The sequence below is a fragment of the Macrobrachium rosenbergii genome, chromosome 16, assembly GCF_040412425.1.
Source record: "Macrobrachium rosenbergii isolate ZJJX-2024 chromosome 16, ASM4041242v1, whole genome shotgun sequence".
Lineage (NCBI taxonomy): Eukaryota > Metazoa > Arthropoda > Malacostraca > Decapoda > Palaemonidae > Macrobrachium > Macrobrachium rosenbergii.
In genome coordinates this window covers 58,404,680-58,429,132 of record NC_089756.1, presented here as the reverse complement: position 1 = coordinate 58,429,132, position 24,453 = coordinate 58,404,680, and the positions used below count along the sequence as shown (strand labels likewise).

General features: G+C 41.3%; 1 protein-coding gene across 1 annotated transcript in view; it reads right to left on the bottom strand.

Annotated features, from left to right (window-relative positions):
- The window catches only part of Pex12 (peroxin 12), a 223,523-nt gene that overhangs the window by 112,112 nt on the left and 86,958 nt on the right, over positions 1–24,453 (bottom strand). The window contains exons 2-3 of the mRNA XM_067119193.1: positions 9,489–9,666; positions 9,076–9,184 (exon numbers count right to left, since the gene is read on the bottom strand). Of these exons, the coding sequence (XP_066975294.1) occupies positions 9,076–9,184; positions 9,489–9,608 (229 nt within the window). The 5' untranslated portion in view covers positions 9,609–9,666. The remainder of the gene's footprint in view (positions 1–9,075; positions 9,185–9,488; positions 9,667–24,453) is intronic.

The following is a 24,453-nucleotide window of genomic DNA, read 5'->3' as shown; positions in this document are numbered from 1 at the left end:
AATCTTGATTGCAACTTTGCTACAGTAGCGAAAAAATTACGAACTTGAATCAGATCTCAGTAATAACAAAACAATAAAAAACTGATCCTAAAAGCTATCAGCTTCAAGGCTACTCGAAATCAGCGATAATACTGCTGCAAACACCCGAGGTTTACATCAGGCACGGCAGAAACAGAATGAAGTTGTTTGCCAAGTCGTTCCCGGTATTCCTGTAGTGGGCAGGACTACTGTAGTCATCTACACTAAATAATTGAAGCACTAATGTGAATTTTCAATTTAAGCTGCCGTGTGAGTTAGAAACTATAGCAATTTCATTACTTATGTAAAATCAATTATTTCTCACTTGCATCTATAATATCATAACTGCTTCTGGAAATTGGTAACAGCAGTTTTTCTGTTTTAAGCACAATTTACCTTACATAATTCCAAATCCAGCATCTCTCTGAAGGTTGCAAAGTTCAACCACTCAAAACAAAATTAAGATCTAAAAATATTCAACAAAAAATTCCTGAATGTGAGGAAACTTGTGTAAAAAAGGGATTTTGACAATGGAAAAATCTATTTCTGGGGGAAGACCTGTATCACCCAGTGAAATGGTTCCAATAGCACACATTTCTAGGTATAAATATTGCTAAATATACCAGAGAAAAAGCTATCCATAATGCCAGGGTTACTACCCCTGGATCGATCACCACAATGATGTCGGTATGCACTAAGGGGCGAGTGGTAGCCACTATCACAGATGCTTTGCCCAATAGATCTCTCCGTTCTCAAAGCCCCCATCATGGGAGAGCCGTTCTACCTACTACCTTCCGCTCGCTACCCCTACTACTCGTGCCCGCCATCTTTATCCCAAAATTAGCACCCTCCAAGCTTGGTATGCTATCCGGGTGGGAAAGGAAGTATAGGGATGGGTCACTGGGTGACACAGGTCTTCCCCCAGAAATAGATTTTTCCGTTGTCAAAATCCCTTTTCTGGGCTCGACCTGTGTCACCCAGTGAAATAGTAACAGAGAATCAGCCATACAATAGCTTGGTAGTATCATCTAGAGTTTACCTTAATGGAGCTAAATAAAACTAAGAGAACAATACTGTGTTTTAATATCCCCAAATATAAAGTTCAAAATATAGTTAAAAACTATAAGGCACATAGTCTAGAAATACCAAATGACCAACACCAAGATACTTAATGCTAAACAGATTATGTCTTAAATACAGGATATCAATGTTACAGGCAGGAGTCAGGCTGTGAAGCAGACCTGACCTAAAAGGCTAGAAAGCAGGGCATGCAAGCGAGGCAGGTAGGCGGGAGAATATAAAAATAGGTAATTTAATCAAGAATTACATTACAATAAGGACAAGCAAGAGTTATATATACTAGTCTTGAGCTGGACCAGGAGGAACAATACTCCCTGCAGCTACAGTGGAACATTTAAAAGCCTCTAGGGACTTAAGATAGTGGCGTTTAAATACTGTTGGTGATTTCCAGCCCGTATACTTTTTAAGGTCATCAAAATTCATATTGTGAAAATAATTAGCTGAGGTAGCTACCGCCCGAATATCATGTACCTGAGGTACTGAATCTGGGTTAGCCTGTTTAATAAAATAAAGAATTTGTTGCCTGATGGCCTTTAAGGAAATGGTACCCCCATTTTCCCTAACAAAAAGACAGCCTGAAGTTCTTTTAGAAGTTCTATTTAAATAAGCTTTTAAAGTGTTAACTGGACATAAAGATAGATCCTGTGGAAGGGGAATAATCTTCCAAGGAGACCATCTATTTTGTGGATCCTCATTCTTTGCTAGAAATCTGAGATCCGGAGACAACAGAACTTCTCCTGACGGGAGGAAATCAACATGATTCGGTTCTCTAGAAAGAGCAGATAGTTCAGAAATTCTAGCCCCTGAGGCTAGACTTACTAAAAATAACATCTTCCTTAACAGACTCGGGTATGTACATAATTCGTTATCAGTGTCTGATGCCAATTTAAGTATGTCATTTAAGAACCAGGAAACCGTGTGTGGATGGATTGCTGGTCTAAGACGAGCACATGCTTTAGGAACTGACGAAAAATATGAGTCTGTAAGGTTAATATTAAGGCCATGTAAAAACATTTTTCTTAAAGCAGATTTTGTTGTAGTAATAGTACTAGTGGCCAGTCCTTTCTCAAATAATGATCTGAAGAAAGAGATTGCTAGATTCGTGGTCATTTTCTGAGCTTCAGATTCCCTTAGAAATAATGCTAACTTTTAACTGCTGAGTCATATTGTCTAAGTGTAGATTCCTCTTATCTGATTCTATGAACAGTGTATTGAGAGGGTCAATGTTAGCGTCTTTCTGAGCTGCAAACTTCATGAAGTCCATAAAGCTAGGGCACTCCAGAATTCTTGAGGAAGCTGACACAGTCCGAGTTTGCACTACTTGTGTCAATCTTGGATTGGGGATCTGTTTGTGTCAGAATTTCAACTCCAGTAGAAGAGGAAACCAATTGCTCTTCGGCCAATTGGGTGCCAAAGTGCTATTTGACCTTTGAATGATCTGAGTTTGTGTAAAACTTTCATCAATAGGTTTATTGGTGGAAACAGATAGATCCTTTGCCATCTGTTTCAGTCGATTGACATCGCATCTGTGGAATGAGCTAGAGGGTCTAGATTGGGAGCAACGTAACACGGAAGCTTGTGGTTGTTCTCTTCAGGCAAACAGGTCCACCTGGAGACCTGGTACCTGAAGACAAATCCACTTCGAACAATGTTTTGTCCAAGGACCATTCCGATTCCAGCGGAGTTGTCCTGGATAGCGGAATCTGCAATGACATTTCGAAGACCTGCTAGGTGGATAGCTGACAGGTGCCAAAGATGTTTCCTTACCAGAGAGAAAATCGCAATCATTACATGATTGATATGGCTCAACTTGGAGCCCCCTCTGTTTAGGCAATGTACAACTACTGCGCTGTCCAGTACCAGTCTGATGTGAACCTGTCTGGCTGGACGTAGTTTCTTTAATGTTAGAAATACTGCCATTGCCTCTAGAATGTTGATATGGAACTGGCGGAATACTGTCGACCATGTTCCTTGAACTTTCTTGTGTTGGGAGTATCCTCCCATCCGCTAGGGAAGCATCCGTATGGATCACTAGCGATGGAGGGGGAAATTGAAGAGGCACTGACCTTTGCCAAACTCTTGACTGTTGACCATGGTCAAACCTCTTCCTCAATATCGGAGGAATTAGAGACACCTTGTCTCTGTTTCTGCTGTTGGCTCGTTTCTGCCATACCCTGTTTATATCCTTCAGTCTGGCTTTTAGTAACAAGTCTGTTACTGAAGCTAACTGAAGAGAGCCTAGAACTCTTTCCTGGGTACACGAGAGGCTCTTTTGTTCTTGAGGAACTGCCTGGTAGCTTTGGCTATTTCCTCCTCTTGGCTGGCAGAAGTGACAGTTTGTGTGTGTTTAGGTCCCATTGGATTCCTAACCACTGAAATTGAGCAGCCGAACTAGACGGGATTTCTTCCTGTTTATTTGGAATCCCAAGTATTCCAGGAAGTTGATTACTGGGATTGTTGTTTTTCGACATTCCTTGGCATTGATGCCCATATTATCCAATCGTCCCAGGTATGCGGCCAGCATAATCCCTGAGCCCGTAGTTCTTGAACTACTGTCTCTGCCAGTTTGGTAAATATTCTGGGCGCTATGTTGAGCCCGAATGGCATGACTCTGAACGAGTATGCTTGTTTTCCTAGTCTGAACCTTAGGTAAGGAGAGAAATTTCTCGGTAATCGGGACGTGATAATATGCGCCTGTAAGATCTATAGAGGTGGTGACGGCCCACACGGGAAGTAGGGGTCCGTACCTGCGAGATTGTAGGCATGCGAAACTTGTGTCGATTGAATGTATAAGTTGAGATGAGACAAGTCTAGAATTACTCTTTGCTTGTCTGAGTCTTTCTTTGGGACACTGAACAGACGGCCTTGAAATTTCAAGTGTCTGACTTTCTTTATTGCCTTCTTTACAGAAGGTCTTTTGCATAGTCCAGTAAGTCTTGGATGGAGGTTGATGGAATCTGACTGGCGGAGGAGGCCCTCTGCTCCAGCTCCATCCCAGACCTTTCAAAATTATACTGTGGCCCATGGACTGAAGGTCCAATGGTCCCGAAGAGATACAATCTCCCGCCTACCTGAGGAGGCTCATTGATTGGAAGAGGTCTTACTTCCTCTGCCTCCTCGGCTCCTCTTCCACGCGCGAGAGAGGTCTGGACGCTGCTCTACCTCTGTAGGCGGCTCTGGCTCTACTACCCCGCGCATGCTTATTGTATTCACGAAACGCCCCCTGATTTTCAAACGAGGCGTTGAAAGCTGGGGACGTCACGAAGGCTGGCGGAGCCAAAGCTTGCTGAGCCAGCTGCACTAATACATACTGCTGCTGAGGCTGTGCCTTGGATGTGGAAGGCCGTCTGATCTGCGAGACCGGTACCGCCTGAAGCACAGTCTTGAGCCTGGAGGCTTGATAGCCCTGGGAATCTCCTGAACCTCTTCCTTCCGTTAGGTTGAGGTCCGAGGTCTCAGAGGACTTCCTTTTGAAAGGAAGACCCTGCGAGAGCGAAGGCTCTGGTTCGCCTCTGGTTGCCTCTGCCAAGACGCTATTGACCTCATCCTCTGGGAAGAGGTTAGGTCCCCAGATAGAGCTCTTCATGTGTCTATTGGACTCGTGCCTGATGGTGGCGCCGGCGAGAGATGTGCTTCCGCAGTTCTGCCTCGAACCACAAAGTCATAAAGATCCGATTGGAAGGATGCCAGTAATGACTTTGTGAGGACCTGAAAACAGTGGTTGTCAGCATAGACTAGCAGTCACCTCTGAGATGGTGACGGAATGAATGGAGCGACTCAACCTGCATCTTGCCTCATACTCCGCCTCTTCAGCAGAGCATCCGAATCTTGGGAAGTTGCTCACTGAACAGGGTGGAGGCACACTGGGATCGAGTTTCATCGTGAACGCCGCCAGAGCTCCCAACCAACATTCCGAATCTCCCAGGGAAGAGAAGGGAAGTGGGATCTGTCTCCTGGAGTTGAGGTATGGGCTTGCCCATCCATCCCAGCCTGAAGGGTCAGCTCTGCAATCTTAGTAGCACAGGGGTTGGAAGAGTCACCTACAGAGAACATAGTGAAACTTCCTCAAAGGGAGTAAGTTTAGTGTTCTCGCACTCCCAGCCAGTGAGAGCACGCATCAGGGTGGATTGAGCTTGGTCCCTAGGAAAGATGACCGTTTCCTTAGGGACCTTATCGGATCTAATCCAGGCTCCCTCTATGGTCAGTGTGCCATTATGCAGCGGAGCTTGCAGGGCCAGCCGCCACGGGTTCCTCTTATCAAAGGGGGGCAATCTGGAGGCATCCGGGACAACATGTGACTGTTGTACTGCTTCGGACTGGATGAATCCAGCGAGCAAGCTTTCCTGGGCCTGCATCCTCTGTGCCAATGACAACACTGACTGTCCTGAGGTCTCTAAGCTTGTGACAAGCTGGGACGAGAGATCTTGTAGCCGAGCTTCAACCTTTCGAATCCATCTCTCCATCAGCAGGTCGACGAAAAGCCTCAGAGTTGAAGCTAGGCTGTGGGGGCTTAGCCTTCAAACTCTGGTCCCCGACCCTTGGACAGGAGTAGCCTATTTTTGAGGACGCCACTGGCTTGGGAGCCAGTGATCGACCTAGAGGGAGCTGGCGGATTAGACCTTGAGGTCTGGAAGGCTTAGGTAAGTCCTTCTTTTCAGAGATTTCACCTTGGGGATAACAGACCGGGATCTGTCCCCAAGGTTAGCTGACTTGAGAATCCCTGAAATGAAGAGGACGAAGATGGTGAACTGAATAAAATTGACCTACTTCTACCACCTTCACCTGCCTCACTTACCACTCCCTACCTTCTACCTGGTGGTCATCGACGCTCATTGGTTCAACATGAATGTTGATGGTCGCTACTTCTTCCGCCACCTCTTGCACAGATGTTCGCCTTGGGAGGTCTGTGTCTCTTCCCTGATCCTCCTCAATGAGTGGGGCAGCCACGCCCTTCGGTATCTGCAGCGGAGATCCGAGCGATGGATAAAGGAGATTGCAAATCCCTCCGACAGTACATAGGGGCGGCCCAGACACTAACGCTCCTTCCAAATCCGCCACCCAGGTCTTCAGGGTCGACAGCGAAGAGGCTCGGATTGCTTGGTTAGACTGGAAGAGAAGGTAAGACTTGTACTGATTGCTAAAAATATTCTCCAATTTTTCTGCATATATCCATATTGAGCCATTAAAATCAAAGGGACTAAAGGTTAGCAGTCTCTTGTCACTTACCGACATCTGCTACCAGCTCGTAAAGAGCGTAATAAATCTCACAGCCGCCCAGGTGCCAAACAACCAGGTCTCCAACTTGCACCGCAGCTGGAGTGCGAAGCGCACACCTCGTGTCCGCAGGGTTGTTGGAGCACGGCCGCAACCTGGCTCCTGACAACGCACCATCTGTAAGTGGAATGATGGTACATGAGTATCATCAAGGCAGGACCGCCGAACTGAGTCCGCAGCAAAAGTCTATTTTAACATAGATTTATGCTACGGAATGGTTAACTAACTAATATTTGTGTTGTAAGCAAGTACTCTATGTTACTCTGCCGTGACTTGTCACTGAAATCTCACTGTGTCACATAATTATGGAATCGGCATAATATGAGCGAAATAGAGTGTTCGCATATAGCCCATCTCTCAAATCCCCCCAGGGCAGTAACCAAATAATGGAAACCGTGAAAATATGCCGGAAACCATACCCACCAGAGTGGTTAATTGGACAATAACATAAAAGAGACCCGACTAGTCCGGCGGAGACTCCGCCACCAAGCAGGCGTTGGCCATAAAAGTACCTTTAAAACAACTAATTCTATCATATCGAACTCCTATTTGCTTTCACGGACAGTGTTCGACGCTCCAGCTACTAACTACTATAAGTAATTAGTAGCGAGCTAACGAGATACCGCCCGAACTAGTCTGGCCCAGAAAGGGAAAGGAAGGTGAGTGGCGGAAACCCGGCGGAACGGCAACCGGTCAGGTGGATGCACCCTCCGAAGCCGAATACAACCTCCTATAATGGAGGTGTCGAGCGCAGCGATCAGCTTTCCTCTTACGAGGATGTCGCCCCAGGCAACGCCGCCAATTCTAATCGCTCAGGTAAAGAAGGACTAGGCTATATACACGAAAAAAGCAGGGACTAGGCTATATACACGAAAAAGCAGGAGGTTAAACTTCCTTGTTCCTAGCCTACCCTCCAAAACCAAAACTTTGGCCTGGTCAGAAGGCTAGGATTGAGCACTGCAGGTGTGGGGAGAGTAGAACCTTCGACTAACCAAAGCCTCACCCTCCAAAACCGAATCGGCCTGGTCAGGTGGCTAAGTGTGAAATTGAGGAGCCCTCTCACTAGCCTAACCTCACCCCTCCAAAGCCCTAACGGCCTGGTCAGGTGGGCTATGTGAATGAGGAACTCTCTCACTAGCCTAACCTCACCCCTCCAAAAACCAACGGCCTGGTCAGGTGGGTTGCGTAAATTGAGGAGCCCTCTCACTAGCCTAACCTCACCCTCCAAAACCTAACGGCCTGGTCAGGTGGGCTAAGTGTGAATGAGGAACTCTCTCACTGGCCCAACCTCACCCTCCAAAACCTAACGGCCTGGTCAGGTGGGTTAAACGTAAATGAGGGACTCTCTTACTCGCCTAACTTCACCCTCCAAAACCGTAAAACGGCCTGGTCAGTGAGCTAGGTAGCCTGAGCATCGTGTAAAGATGACATGCCTAGCCTAACCCTCCAAAACCGTATCACAGCCTGGTCAGGTAGGCTAGGCTAGTAACTACCTTTTATAATCATCTCTTTTAACCAGAACAAAATATAATATATAATATAATGTTAACCACCCATGACATTGTGTGGGTTAGCCTGTAGATTATATATAAACATAAATGATTCGGTGGCAGAGAAGGAACCCGAAAATTATTCGTAGGTAACTTTAGGTACCAAGGTGGCCTACCTCTGATGCCGAATCACTCACATAAACTAGTCTAATTATACACATCAGCTATAATCATGATAATAATAACACCATCGAGAAGGCACCAACTCGCTGGTGGAGGAAAAGGAAAACTAATAAAAGACTCAAATTCTATGATCAGAAATAATTGAGCCTGGCTCAAACCATGATACAAAGGTTCCCTTGCCTCTTCACCAGCTGACATGGTAATTTCTCTCAATAATATACTCCAAAAACCGAAATGGAGCAATTGGATAATATCCAGCAGATCTTACGTTCTGCTAAATATAATTGCGGAGACTGAAGGTCGGAAACGCAACAGAGGCAAACATAGCGCTACGCTCGCCGCGCACTGTGGTAAACATATATTACGCACGATTCATAAATACTGTGCCTCTCGCGTTTTAAAACCAATCAGATATAATACTCAACTTAGACGGTGTGACATCCTCACGGGACGACATGATTACAGCTGCAATTAGTTTAAAAACACCAAAAGAAAGGGACACGGGCGCCTCGTGTTGTGCTAAATTTTTTGAATGAAGATGGCGGGCGCGAGTAGTAGGAGTAGCGAAAGGAAGGTAGTAGGTAGAACTGCTCTCCCATGATGGGGGCTTTGAGAACGGAGAGATCTATTGGGCAAAGCATCTGTGATAGTGGCTACCACTCACCCTTAGTGCATACCGACACCATTGTGGTGATCGATCCAGGGTAGTAACCCTGGCATTATGGATAGCTTTTTCTCTGGTATATTTAGCAATATTTATACCTAGAAATGTGTGCTATTGGAACCATTTCACTGGATGACACAGGTCGAGCCCAGAAATAAGAATGATTGGTGATCCTGCAAAACATTACTATCACTTATTACTTTACCTCAAAGTTGAAATGTCCTTAGTCTTTGGATCCTCTGTTTTCTCAAAGGCTGTCAAGTCATTTGTCTCTAGATATTTAATAAAGACTGAATACTGTATAACTTTGTAAAGGTATAGAATGAACACTCTTAAAATGCGATAAAAGACATAATGGATACTCACCATAATTAGCCAAGTAGTGGTACTGTATGATAGAGTTGAAAATAACAAAAATTTCACTGTGGTACTGCAAGCACCAACCATATCTTTCTGGGTTGCTTTCAGCAAGAACCTGCAATAGTCCAGTATACAATACAACAATTACTACAATATACAATTTTCAATTATACACATTTACAAACATTTTACAGTTCTTGTACAAAAGATGCCTTGACAGATTTTACAAGATGGTTGTGTAATTTTGTGAGTAATTTTGCCAAAAAAATATGGAATAACCAGTAAAAAAAAGCTAAGAGAAAAACAGATATTCTTTATAACATGGTAAATATACTGATAAAAACATATTAATATTTAAATACTGGTATTTCATACATCTACAATGGATCCTAGATGCCCATATAAAATACTGTACTAACCTTCAGAGCATGTTTTAGTGCTGGTTGAAGGGTTAACAGTAAACTATCCTGTGCTACAACATCAAATATTGAAGGCCGATTTCTTGAGGTTATGGTGATATGTGCTCCATACTCAGCCATCTTCAGATGTTGTGTTGTAATAATCTATTTCTTTAAATTGGAGTTCATACTGTGGTCTCTGCAAGAATTTTATATAAATAACACTCATATTTCACAGACACAGTTAAAACAGCAAATTTTAAAAGTACGTACAGTAATTTGTATTTTTCCTAATATACAAACCCGAAGTTCTTTACATAGGATTTAGCTTGTGAACGCAAGCTGAAATGGTCGTTTAAATTTCACACAAAGTTGTTACATACCAGAGAGGGGAGGGCCTGCCAACCTCTTGGTAAACACTCCACTTTACCTCCTGGCCCTTGGAAGAATCTGGGTACCCTCTGAAATGACTAGCTGGTCTTACCTACCCAGGAATATGCTCTTAGTCTGGAAGAGCAGAGGAGGGTATCACACACCTTTAGCCTGTTAAAATGTATGGGATGTTGCAACTATCAGGCTTCTGGCCATAAAGTACAGTAATGAGTTTGCTTTCATTACCTTGGTGAAGGCTGAAAGAAAGAGCATGTGTCGGAGACAATTAAACATAGCAAATTTTAAGCAAATTTTAATAGTAATTTGTATTTTTTCTAACATACAAACCTGAAGTTCTTTATGCAGGATTTAGCTTGCGAATGCGAGCTGGAACAGCCGTTTAACTTTTAGACAAGGTCGTTAACTACCAATGGTAGGGGGGAAACTCCGCCCACTCGTCAGTCAGCACTCCACTTTGCCTTTCAGTCCAGGTACCAGAATGACAGGTGGCTGAGGTGGGACACAAATGTAAAGAACTTCAGGTTTGTAAGTAAGGAAAAATACAAATTACTTTAACAATTTTCTATTTGTTCTTACATAAATACAAACCTTTATTCTTTACATAGGAGACTTACCCATTGGTGGGGGGAGTCTGGACAAATCTCTGGACCAAATGGTTGGTTCTACCCATCTGGGAATGTCTGCCTGGTCTGGAAGAGCTGAGGAAGGAATCCTGCACCTCTAGCTTCTTGGATATATGGGATGTTTCAACTGCTAGACTTCTGGGCATATAGTAATGAGTTTGTCTCAATACTTTTGAAGAGGGCTTGGAGGAACCCAAGAGTCTCGGAGACAAGCTTGCTAATAAAACCAACAGATTAGTTTCATTGTCTATCCCTCTCTCCCATTGTCTAGAGAGAGGGAAGACATGCATCCAATCACTCTACATAAAGATGGAGGACAGGATGCCCCATCATGTAGTCACCTACAAAACTCGTCCATCCAGTACATGACGGCTTGCTACCTTCCTCTCTGTCCTAAGAGAGAGACAGGTAAAAGAGAAAAGGGAGGAAACCAGTCACTCACACACATTCTCTTTCCCTTACCAAACGCCTTCAGATGAGATGCTACCTGTCCCTTTAGGGGAGCCAGATGAGCTATACAGTTGACCCCTGACAGATTGTGGTTCAGCATTCACAGCTTCAGTTATCTGCAAGTTTTTCCGTGAAATGTATTTCCAAATATATCGTAGAAAATTTACTAATTCGAGGATTTTTCATAGCGCAATATTCACTAATTACTGTATTGTTCCTATATGATATACAAACCATCGGTCCTTTACATTAGGAATTACTTTCAGTGGGGGCTGGAACACAACTGTTTAACTTTAAACAAGGTGATGAAGTACATAGTTAACTACCGACTACAGGTGGGAATCCCTCTGATATTTGTAAACCCTATGACTTTTATTAGCCGATAATGTGTCAAACTTTTTAACACTGCTAAGGGTACAGGCTTAAACTAGTTTTTTCATCTCTTTAACGTGTTTAGCTCTTGACGTACGTTCTCTCGGTGAAAATTTTATTCTTTCGGGGAGAATTTTATTTTTTCACATTACGAAGGAAGGTTTATTTTGCTAAAAATTTCTTTGACAATTGTAATGTTTAGTATTTTCAGATGTTGTAGAGCTCGGTCCTGCGAGCAAGGGTTCTCTCGCTGGCAGTATTGCCTTGTATGTTGCCATCTGCTCTTTTTCTGACGCTATGGGCATGAAGCAGCCGTTGCACGGGTTCTCATCGAGCCTGTGACTCGACTCGGAGAGAGAGAGACCTTACAGACCTTACAGACCTTACAATTCGTTCGGGTTGCCCCAGGTCCCTCAGTGTGAGGCACCTTTGATGTCTACCAGAGAGTTGCTAACGCATCTTCCGGTATATTTTGCATCTTCCAGTCTTGGATGGTCTGGGATGCATCTTAGATATTTGTCGAGCTTATTCTTAAACACATCTACGCTCACTCCTGTTATGTTCCTCAGATGAGCTGGTAGCGCATTGAATAGACGCTGCATTATCGATGCTGGTGCGTGGTGGATTAATGTCCTGTGTGCTTTCCTTAATTTTCCTGGTATAGTTTTTGGCACTATTAATCTACCTCTGCTTGCTCTTTTTGATAATTTTAGTTCCATGATGTTTTCAGTAATTCCTTCTATCTGTTTCCATGCTTGAATTACCATGTAGCGTTCTCTTCTCCTTTCAAGACTATATAAATTTAAGAATTGTAGTCTTTCCCAGTAGTCAAGGTCCTTAACTTCTTCTATTCTAGCTGTAAATGACCTTTGTACACTCTCTATTTGTGCAATATCCTTTTGGTAGTGTGGGTACCATATTATATTGCAATATTCAAGTGGACTACGTCACGCTTTATAAAGCATAATCATGTGTTCAGCTTTTCTTGTTTTGAAGTGCCGGAACAACATTCCCATTTTTGCTTTGCATTTTGCCAATAGAATTGCTATTTGATCATTGCATAACATATTCCTATTCAACATCACACCAAGGTCTTTAACTGCTTCCTTATTTGTGATTGTCTCATTATTAGGTCCTTTATATGCATATAGCATTCCTACTTTATCACCATAGTTCATTGATTCAAATTTATCAGAGTTAAATACCATCCTATTTATCTCTGCCCATTTATATATTTTGTTTAGGTCTCTTTGTAGCGAGTTCCTATCTTCATCACAAGCAATTTCTCTACTTATTCTTGTGTCATCTGCAAAACTTCTTACTACTGAGTCCTTAACATTACTGTCTATGTCTGCAATCATAATCACAAACAGCAATGCAGCTAACACCGTACCCTGTGGTACACCGGATATTACCGTAGCTTCATCCGATTTCTCATCATTTGCAATCACTATCTGTTTTCTGTTTTGCAAAAATTCTTTTATTCATCTTCCTACTTTGTCAACAATGTTATGTTTTCTAATTTTTTCGCTAATATATTATGATCTACCTTGTCAAAAGCTTTTGCAAAGTCTAGGTAAACCACATCTGTATCTTTTTCATTTATCATATTTTTATATATGCTTTCATGGTGGACTAACAGTTGGGTTTGTGTACTTTTCCGGTACAAAACCATGTTGTCCTATATTAAACAATCTATTTTTCATTAAATGTTTCATTATATTTTTTTCTTTACCCTTTCATATACTTTCATAATATGAGATGTCAGACTCACAGGCCTATAATTACTTGCCTCTAGTCTTGAACCACTTTTGAAAGTAGGAGTAATATATGCTAATTTATGCTCATCATAAATCTTGCCTGTATCTATACTTTGTCTTAATAATATTGCTAAGCGGCTTTGCGATTGAATGAACCACTTTCTTTAACAATATGGCAGGTACTCCTTCTGGTCCTGCTGCTGATCCATTTTTAATTTCATTAATAGCCTGCACAATATCGGCTTCTGTAATATCTATATCTGATAAGTAATCAGTATTTTCATCTCTTATTTCTGTATCATTATCTTCATTGTCAATTCTAGTTGTAAATTCACTCTTATATCTTTCTGCTAATATGTTACATATTTCCTTTTTTCATTCGTTAATCGCCCTTCAATTCTTAGAGGGCCTATTTCTACTCTTATTTTATTCATCTTTTTGCATATGAATAAAAATTTTATGGTTTTGCTTGATATTTTGTAGTGTCATTTCTTCTAGGTTCCACTTTTCATTTTCTTTGATTGTATAATCTTCTGTTCTGCATTTTCTATCTTACTTTTTAGTTCCATCACTTTCCATGCATTCTTTTCTTTTGCAAGAGCTTTTTTCCACTTTCTAATTTTCTGGAACAAGATCCTTCTGTCTCTTGGAATTCGTGACTGATGATTACTTTTTTCTTTGGTATATATTTTCCACTATTTCCTCTAATATTTTATATAATATATCAGTATTTACCTGTATATCATCACTTACAAATATGTTTTCCCATTCTTTGTTTAATTCTTCATTTATTTTTGACCAATTTATATTCTTACTATAGAAATTGTATTTTCCATATCCTTCCCATTTTTCGTCTCTTGCTTTTCTCTGTTTTCGTTATGTTCTGGAACGGACTGTTAGTTCTATGACATTATGGTCCGAAATACTGTGTTATATACTATTATTTCTTTAACACAGTTCACCTCATTCACAAATACTAGGTCTAAAATATTATCCTTTCTTGTTGGTAGGTGATTTATTTGCTGAATGTTATGTTCTAGTAGCATATCTAATAGCTTTTCAAATTGCCTCTTATCTTCTGCACTACTATTGCTCTCTTTTTTAAATGTATAAATACAACCACAGTCTCCTATTCGTTCTTTCCATTCTACAAAAGGAAAGTTAAAGTCTCCGTTAGGAGTATAGTCCAGTCCTTGTGATTTCTACATATTTCATCCAATTTTTCAATTATTATGTCAAACTCTTTAGTATTAGGGGTCTATATATTACAATGTTCACTAATTTTTCAGATTCAAATTCTACCGCTATTAATTCACATTCTGTGTTACTATATTTCTCACAGATTTTTCCTTGATTGGTATCTCTCCCATATATCGCGGTTCCCCCTTGATTTCTATTTTTTCTATCTGATCTATAAGTTTGGAAACCCTTTATCTGGTCATCATTACCAGTCTCTTGGGAATACCAGGTTTCACTTACATTCAATATTTCTATTTTTCATTTTGGGTTAGTTCTTCTAAGAACTCAAACTAAACCCTGCTGCGTTCATCACTATGATGGTTTCATGATTATCTCCATTATCTAATATGGGTAATAATAAGGATTTTCCCATGTCTCTTTCCTGTTCTGATATGTTGATCTTTTTTTCATTTCAGAAATTCGTACATTAAAAATCCAACTTTTCCATTATATTTGATCTTCCAGCTTCATATTTATTCACTTTGTGCATAAACCTGCACTTATCTCCATATCTGCACCATCCCCTAGCATCATAGATACATTGCTTGTTCCTTGTGCTATATCTAGGTGCTGATGGCTCATATCGTGGTGCTGACATTTCATAATGTGTTTTTGGCTTGCTTTTTGCCTTCATCACATGATCTTTGTTCTTTTCTTTATTTGTTTCATTTTTACCTTGGTTTTTTATATGTATTTGATTTTGATTTTGGTTTTTCATGGCTACAGGATGCATGTACCTACATTTCTTATTAAACCTACATCCATTTCCTTCTTTCCAGTTTCTACATATTTTTGGATGTAGATCGCTGCATTACTCTTCATAGCCATCTAGATATGCACATTTGCCATAGATCTCATAATTGTGACATATCTTGGGATGTTTGTAATAACATCTTTCACCAAACCTGCAATTCCCTCTTTTCAAAAGGGTGCATACTGTGTCTTTCTTTTCTATTTTTTTTTTCTTGTTCTTTCCCATCAGTATGGAGATCTGGGTACAACCTCTTTGGGATTTTATTTTGATTTATCAGGTCATAATTTATTTCTTCATATGCATGTTGCTGTATTGCCTCATATGTAGAATCTATGAGTTTCTCTTCATCCATACTATTATCCTGTTCTTTGTTTTCATTAATCTTTTCTCTCTCTTCAGTCTTATTTTCTTCTTTTCTATTTTCCTCTTCTTCATCTTCTTCATCTTCTTCATCCTCCACAATCTGCACATTAAGTCTTGATTTAATGACCTTGTCTATCCATACTAGACATGTTGAGCAAAATATTTTTGTGTCCTTATTTCTATTTTGCTCTACTTCAGCACATGAAGTGTGTGTCGGTACGTGGCAAGCATAGCATTTCCTAATCAGGTTTTGTGGATTTACAATGCTATACCACACTCTACATAGTTTACATGCTTTAGGCATCCGTTTGCCTATTGCATCAATCAATATATTCACTAATTCCACCATACTTATTTTCTTTGATGGAATGTGTTGATTTTTGTAGATTTTCTTTATAAGTCTTTTGATAACTTGAACTTTCATTGGTATCCCTTCTATTATATTCATTATATTTTCTACAGATTTGCTCCAGTTTGAAGGATCGTATCCTTTCAATATGTCTGTGAATGCTTTCACATCTTTTTTGGTCGATGTTGCAATTCATCTCCACGATCAGCAAACCAAGTTCCCTTCCTGCCAATTCATCATATTGAATATCTCCGATGCAGGCAAGGTTTCTCCACCTTTTGCCACTGTTGGTTGACTCCTCCATGATTTTCAGATTTTATTAATTCACTCGTAAACAACTTATTAGATGGTTTATCACTCTAATCTGATATTAAGCTAATCACCTATAGTTCACGAATACTTTTAGCTATATTTCATTCGCTAATTGTATGTAAGACGCAGATTATCGGGTAGATTATCCAGACCATGAACGACACGTCTCACCGAGAGAATGTCACATCACAGAGAGAGAGAGAGAGAGAGAGAGAGAGAGAGAGAGAGAGAGAGAGAGAGAGAGAGAGAGAGAGAGTGTGTGTGTGTGTGTGTGCACTCATCCCTCATTCACGTTCCCACACACAGATGATGTAAGGGTCCCGGGACATCGATGGTTTTGCAGTAGAAGTCGAAGAAGAGCATCGTTTCATTATCATCGTCTTTGCCTTCTTGCTCTTGGTGCTATCCCTCATCTTTGGACTTAGAAATCTGGTCATTGTCTCTCCGATACCCTGCTTCACGGGAGCACCAGGCGCGCAGTCTCCTCAGATATGACAAGTTGAAGAGGTTATCTGTGTCACCTATACTAGTTCTAGGAAATATTTCCCAGACTAATATCTACCTCCACCCATGTTTCTTTGGACACTTGGGTAGAGGGAGCAACCGACAATCATCCTATACGCAGCTCAGTAACTCGTTCTGAGTACAGTACTAGGATTTCTTCGGAAATCTGAGACTTGGAAGCTGCTTGGCTCGGGCAGGGCACTTGGCTCGGACCGGGTGCTCGGGGTTCTTCGGAACTCTGAGACTCGTTCTGGGTGCTCGGCTTGGACCAGGTGCTTGGGGTTCTTTGGAACTTCGAAACTTGGCAGCCGGGCTGAGTACTGTACTCGGTTTTCTTTGGAACTCTGAGGCCTGGAAGCTGATTGGCTCAGACTGGGCACTCAGCTCCAAGCCGCTCCTACTGTGCTTCCTGCCCCAGCTGTTCTGGTTGATTCTGCTGCTACTATCACCCAGGCCGCTCTTGCTGTGCCTCCTGCCCCACCTGCCCTGGTTGCTCCTGCTGCTGGTGTTCCTGCTGCCCGAGGTTGCTCCTGCTACTCCTGCTGCCCAAGCTGCCCTGGCTCCTCCTGTGGTTTCTGCTGCTCCTTCCTGGATGGGAGACCTGACTGCCATCCTGAAGATGATGTCGAAGAAGAAATCGAGAAAGAGGAATTGGACGGTGTCGATCGTCATCTTCTTCGTCTGCTGCCTCCTCCCCTTCTTCTTTTCAGGCTCGCCGGCCGAGGAAAAAGGCTGCCTCTCCCCCCTCAAGAAGTCCTGCCTTGGGACTTCTAAGGGGCTGCCTCCCTCCGCGGGAGGGCAGTGGGATCTCTTGTCGGCTCTTCCTGGCCTTTGGGCTCGGGAACGGATTCGCATACCCCACCAGGGTCTTGCGTCTTGGGAGCCTCAGGCACGCAGTCCTCGGTCCCCACTCCCATTACCAGCTCAAAGAAGTCCACTTCTAAGACTGGTACTGTGCCTGTATCTTACAGAGTTACTTCAGACTCTCAGAAAGAGATCGCTCCCATTGATCATTCTGCATGAGATTTGGGAGCATCGGGTGCTCAGACGAGCCGAGTCACACCGAGTGCTCGGGATTCCACGGAACCTCGGGCACACAGAGCCAGTACTGGCGAGTCCTCTCCCTGGTCCTGTTCAGGCACAGGTCGAGAGAAAGTGCCAAGACATGCAGGTGTCTCGGCACTTCCTGCCAGCACTGCTAGCTCTCAGCCAGGTTCCCAAACTGGTGTATCGGGTCTGAGCACCTGGAAAGGCAGAGAGGAAGTCCCCTCTGCAGTCTTCTTCTCAGGAGGTTTTGGCCTCGAAGAAGACTGGGGTACGTCGTGAGGACAGCACAAGTTCATGGTAGCCGATGCCCAAGTACTTGACACTGGCCAGCCCCCGGTTGTGTTCGTGTCATCAGCCCCGCTCACCCGAGCCAAATGCTTGGGTATGCTCAAGTGATCCTCTCCGCTCTTCTCAGGACAGCACTTTGCCAAGGAGTAAACGCTCTCCTAGATGTGTGCCGCTGTCACCACCAAGGGTTGGTGACCGCCCATGGCCTGCCTCTCCTTTGGTTTGTCTAGCAGGACAGGTAGGAGTGCTCGATCACCCTTATCTGTCCCCTCAACCTCCTGTGGTTTTTTACCGGGAGGCATGAGCCGGACAGGAGGGACTCCGACGAGACTGCTTCTTTACGAAATCCTACTACGAAGACCTACGTCCTGGGTTTGGATCTTGGACCAACTCGGTCATACACTCAATTAGTCAAGGAGGGATCTCAGGGGTCTGCCGAGGTTCTCCCTCCTGCTGGGAGAGTAGATCAGGAGGACCACACCCTGGAAGGACTCAAGGGTCTTCTTCTCCAGGATGCGGACACCCCAGAGATGCAGAGGACCTTCGCATAGGTCATCGCCCTGATTCGTCAGCACAATAATCTCGAGGAAGGGACCATGGCCTCTTCTGTCATGCATCGAATTTTTTTGGGATCCGAATTAGGAACCAAAGGCTTCCATGGAGCAGCCATGTTCCGTCTTTTCTAAAAGGGTACTCAATCGAGTAAACATCTTGGTCTTTCGGCAGGAGAATGCACTACAATCGAACCGTTTGGGGAAGCTTCTTCCCCCTCTTCTGCCTCGGTAGAAGCACTTCTATAAGCCTGTGGGTTGACCTGGACTTGGTTGGTCTAGATCCGGGTCTTTTGCTGCAGCAATTTACTGCTGAAGGGGTCTCCCTCTTGCAGCAAGAAGCAGCAAATCTGGAGGCCGCTGCTACAATAACTCAACTCTCCAGATGGTCTTCTGGCTGGATCTGTGGTCCTTCACAGTATCCAAGGTTGCTGCCTCCTTGGGTTCAATCACCCCTGGAGAGGAGAGAGGACTCCATTGTCGGGAGACAATGCCAGTCTGGAGGTAGGGCTGTATCATACCTGGCCACCAGATGACAGCCTGTACGCCTGTAGGGGAGATCAGCCGTTCCCCACCATTTTGAAGATATCCAAGAAGAGGAAGTCAAGGAAGAGAAGTTGTATCATCAACTTCGTCTGCTGCCACCTCCTTACCTTTTTCTTCGGGTGCTCGCCCAGGGAAGGAAGGGATCTCTTGTTGGCTCACCCCAGTCTTCGGACTCTGGGACCGTATCACAAACCTTGCCGAGGTATTGTGGTTTACCAGCCCAAGTGCACAAGTCTCCAAGATTTGCGTACTCAGAACCAGTTCTGGGAAGTCTTCTTCCGAGACTGGTGCTGTGCCTGCCTCTTCCCAGAGTCTTCTTCGGACACTTGGGTAGAGGAGGCCCCTGTGGATTGTCTTCGATGTGATTCGGGAGCTTCATCTTCGGGTACTCAGGTTTCACCAAACCTCGAGTTCCTAAATCTGTACAGGCAGTCCCCAGTTATCGGCAGGGTTCCGTTTCTGAGGGTGTAATGATAACCGAAAATTGTCGCTAACCGAAAATCGGCGATTTCGGCGCTTTTTCAGCAATTTTCGGGGGTTATCGGCGCCAAAATGCGCCGATTTTCAGTTATCAGCGCTTCTGTTAGGTATGTATCGGTGCCAATACCCAATTATCGGCGTCGATAAGCAGAAATCGGCAATTTTCGGCGCCAAAAATTGCCGATTTTCGTCGCTAGACAAGCGCCATAAAACCGAATCACTGTTAACCGAGCCCGCCGTTAACCGGGGACTGCCTGTACTGGAGAGTCCGCTCCCCAGTCTGGTTTAGGTGCAGTGCGAGAGAAGGTGCTGAAGCATTCAGGTGCTTCTTCACCTCCTACCAGTGCTTCTTCAAGCATTCGGCCAGGTTCATGACCAAGTGCTTCCGACTTGAGGGTTCGAGCAATCTGCCAAGGAGGTCCTGTCCTTCGTCTTCTCTCAAGGAGGCTTCATTATTATTATTAAAAAGTAGTTTAACCAGACCACTGAGCTGACTTTCAGCTCTCATAGTGCTGGCCCGAAGGATTTGATTAAAATACTAGCTCCAGGCCTGAAGTCAGGCGCTAGGACCCAATAGATCATTCGATACTATGATGAATGAATTAAATGAAATTAAAAACTGCACGTAGGCACATCATCTCATACAATAAATACATTTACTCAGACTTCCTTACATACATACTAAAACAGTATATTAAAATTCAGAATATAAATTCAGCAAAATTTTTAACATTTTTCTCTTTTTTGTAAAATTCAAATGTTAAAAGGGTTTTCATGCTTTTATTATTTACTTATTTTTATAATTTATTAATTTAATTACAGTTCTTCAAGAACATCAAAATTGGAATGACTGAAAATGTGAAAGATTTTGACAAAATTTCTTTCATTGATCTATTTCCAAAAGTAGACATTCGTTGTTGGTCATACTTTGGACATTCACATAACACATGTCTGACTGTTATTATTACTCTGCATTCTGAGCACTCGGGAGCCGGGCCATGTGGGCTGCTCATTAAGTGCCCATGTGTCAGACGAGTATGGCCTATTCTGAGACGTGTTAAAATTACTTGTGTGTCTCTCTCTTTGATATGATGACCTCCATTTTTTAACATTAGGTTTTATTTCTTTCAGTTTATTACTTTCAGGTTCTTCATCCCATATATATTGCCATTTATTTATGATACCCATTTTTATGTGAGTTACATAATCAGTAACAGGGATATTCACATTTGATCTTGTCATGTGAGTTGCTGCTTTAGCTGCTTTGTCTGCATCTTCATTTCCTTTGATCCCCACATGGGCAGGGATCTAACATATTTCTACATTTTTTCCATTATTATATAATTTATGGAGATATAATTTAATTTGTTGTACTATATTGCACTATATTATTTTTTGATTTGTAATTTTGAATAGCTTCTATAGCGCTTCTTGAATCACTGAAAATCACAAAATTATTGAATGATGATTCTTTAATTATCTTTATAGCTGATGCAATTCCATACAATTCTGCTGTAAATACAGAAGCATTATTAGGAAGAGAGAACTGATAAGTTTTGTATTGGGACACTGCAGCATATCCTACTCCGTGTTCTGATTTAGATCCATCTGTATATATTGCGTAATGTGGACCTTTTTGGTTTATATGCTCTATTGTATGCTGTCTGTGGTGTTCTGCTGTATATGAGCTACTTTTTGATAAATACTTGAGGTGTGTGCAAATTCTCATTTTATTCATTGTCCAGGGAGGAGGTGATTTTACTATTACAGGCACTTGTATATTTATATTCAGCGACTCAACAATCTTCTAGCTCTGATTGGGAAAGGTGGTGGATGGTTGCTTATAAATACATCTCTTAATTCAAATAATGTTTTGGTTGGAGAATCACCAGTTTGAATTCTTACAGCACTTTTCATTGTTACTAGCTCTCTATGGAGAGACAAAGGCAGTTCACCACATTCAACTTGTAACGATGATTTTGGTGATGATCTAAAGGCTCCTGAGCATATTCTAAGGCCTTCATTGTGAACAGGGTCTAACATTTTCAGCACTGTGTCAGATGCCGAGCCATATACTTCGCTTCCATAATCAATGATGGACAGAACTGTTGCCTTATACAGTACAGTAAGGGTATGTCTATCGGCTCCCCAAGTAGTGTCTGATAGTTTTCTGATCAGATTTAATGCTCTTTTACTTTTAGATTTTACATATGTAATGTGGGCTCTCCAGTTCAAGTGGGTATCAAATACTAATCCCAAAAATTTTGCTGTTTGGCCAATTGGTATACTGTACTATGGTTTCTGATTTTTAAATCTATTTCTTCACCTTTTTTCCACTTTTTATTTTTATAAAACATGATTGCTTGAGTTTTATCTATGGAAAATTTAAAGCCTGCAGATGAGGCCCATCCATCTATTTTTACTATGCTTTTATTAACGATTCGTTCTGCATGTTTTACTCAGGGTGCTGAATAATATATGGCAAAATCATCCATGTACAGGTTACTTTTAATGCCAATAGGTAGATTTTTACTGATATCATTAATTGCTAAAGTAAACAGTGTGCCACTAAGGAAGCTTCCCTGTGGAACACCATTTGCAAGTGGAAATGTTCTAGACAGATCATCATCAATTCTTACCTGAAAATTGTGGTTTGTCAAAAAGTTCTGTATAAACCTAGGTAAATGTCCACGGATGTTGTTGTTTTGTAAAGTTTTTAATATAGCATACCTCCACATAGTATCGTATGCTTTTTCAATGTCAAAAAAGACAGTTACAGTAATTTGTTTTTGTTCAAAACCTCTACGTATATGGTCTTCTAAGTTGCAGAGAGAATCCAATGTAGATCTGTTACACTGTGACCCAAACTGAGTGGGAGTTAAAATTTTATTTTCTCGAATGTGCCATGTTAGTCAAGCATTTACCATTTTTTCTAACAATTTGCAAAAGCAGCTTGTTAACGTTACTGGGATCCTTTCCAGGTTTGGGGATAGGGATTATTATAGCTTTACGCCATTCATCTGGAAATAAATTTCGGAGCCATAAAATTATTATAAAACTCTAATAAGCACAACTTTGCCAAAGGTGCTAAGTGGCAGATCATCTCAAAACAAATACTGTCACCTCCAGGAGCAGATTTATTGCTGTTCGAGAGAGCATATTCCATCTCTGACATACTAAATTTTCTATTATAATATATATCTTCTATTGTTTTAAAATTTATTGTTATTAATTCTATTTTTTTTTTGTGCGGAAGTGTTCATCTAAATTCTTATCACTGCTTACATTTGCTAAATTTTCTCCCATTATATTACTTATTTCTTTTGGATCAAGTGTTCTTTTTCTATCTTTTAATATGGCATGTCTAGGTGGTTTGACATGGGCACCATTTATTTTCCTGAATTTTTCCCATATTTTTTATATGGGAGTATTATTAGAGAGATCTGATACGTATTCCCTCCATGAAAATGATTCTTCCTTGAATTACTTCTTTTTTAAATTTTGCAGATATTTTGTTGTATACAGGACTTAATGTATCAATTTCTAGTAATAATACAGTCATTTTTTGTAAAGTTCTTTCTAATATCGGTAATTTTTTATTCATTTTAATGAACTTTCTATTCAAATTATCTAATCGTCTCCCTACTGAGTGTTTTATATTTATTAATTCTGTTAACTCATCAGACCACCAGGGAACTTTGTGTTTTGTTGGGTGGGGCTTTGACTTTGGTATTGCTTTATCCGCAGCATTTTTAATGAAATCAACAAGAAATTTATTAGTTTCATTATGGTCTTTTAAATATTCAAATTGTGGGATATTTCTAGTGTGCATTTCATGTCGCTCCCAATCTGCTTTATAAATGTTATAGTGAGGGACATGTTTTGCAGGATTATTTTGCAATAAGGAAATTAATATTGGGAAATGATCCCTGGGATGCAAGTCATCAACTGTATTCCAATCCAATCTGTCAACTATGCTTATTGTACATAAGGTTAAGTCTACTGAGGAAAATGTTCCATGTGCTTTCGAAAAATATGTGCTAATTTCGTCATCATTTATACAGCACATGTCGTTGGAATCCATGAACTCTTCTATTTTACTACCTGTTTTATTTGAGTTTGTACAATGACAGTCCCATATTGGGTTGTGAGCGTTAAAATCACCTACTATTAATGTAGGTTCCTTGGTATTGTTAAGTAAATCTTTAAGTTTATCAATGTCGTAACTTTTATTAGGTTGGTTATATAAGTTATAAATTATGTAATTTTTGTTTTTTATTCATATTTTTATACTTGATATTTGCAAGTCAGTAAAATTTACAGGTATTCTGTCATAACATACTTTGTTATGTACATATATAGCAGTACCTAAATTTCCTTCTTCTTCTCTAGATGTAGATACTAAGGTATATTTACCTATTGTTGATATTGTTTTGTTGACATGTTGTAAACATAGTATCATTGGCTCATATTCCTTTAGTAATCGTTGTATTTCTCCCAAATGTAATCTGGTCTGTAGACCATTTACGTTCCACTGTACAGTATAATTATTGAAAGTACAACATTAGTGTGTTCAAGTGTTATTTTCTTTTTGTGGATCGTCAATTTGCATTTTTTCTAAAATCGTATTTACAATATTTATTTGTTTTTCTTTGTAAGACATTATGTGTCCAATGCACATACAGCCTTTTTCGTGAGTGTCTAAACTAGTAGCTTCTTTATTTCTGTATCTTATAAAATTTTGTATAGTGTTTGTTAAGCTGTCCTTTGTTATGCTTTCATTTTTGTTGCACAGTTCAATGAAACATTCATTACATCCACATAAGTTATTGTGTGTCGTTTTTTCATTTACTCTTGCTGCACCTATTGTTGGTGATGGAGTAATCTCTTCTCCCATAACATAATCATTCTTGTCAATGGTTTGTTCCTCTAGTATTTCTTTGATGTTCTGAGTA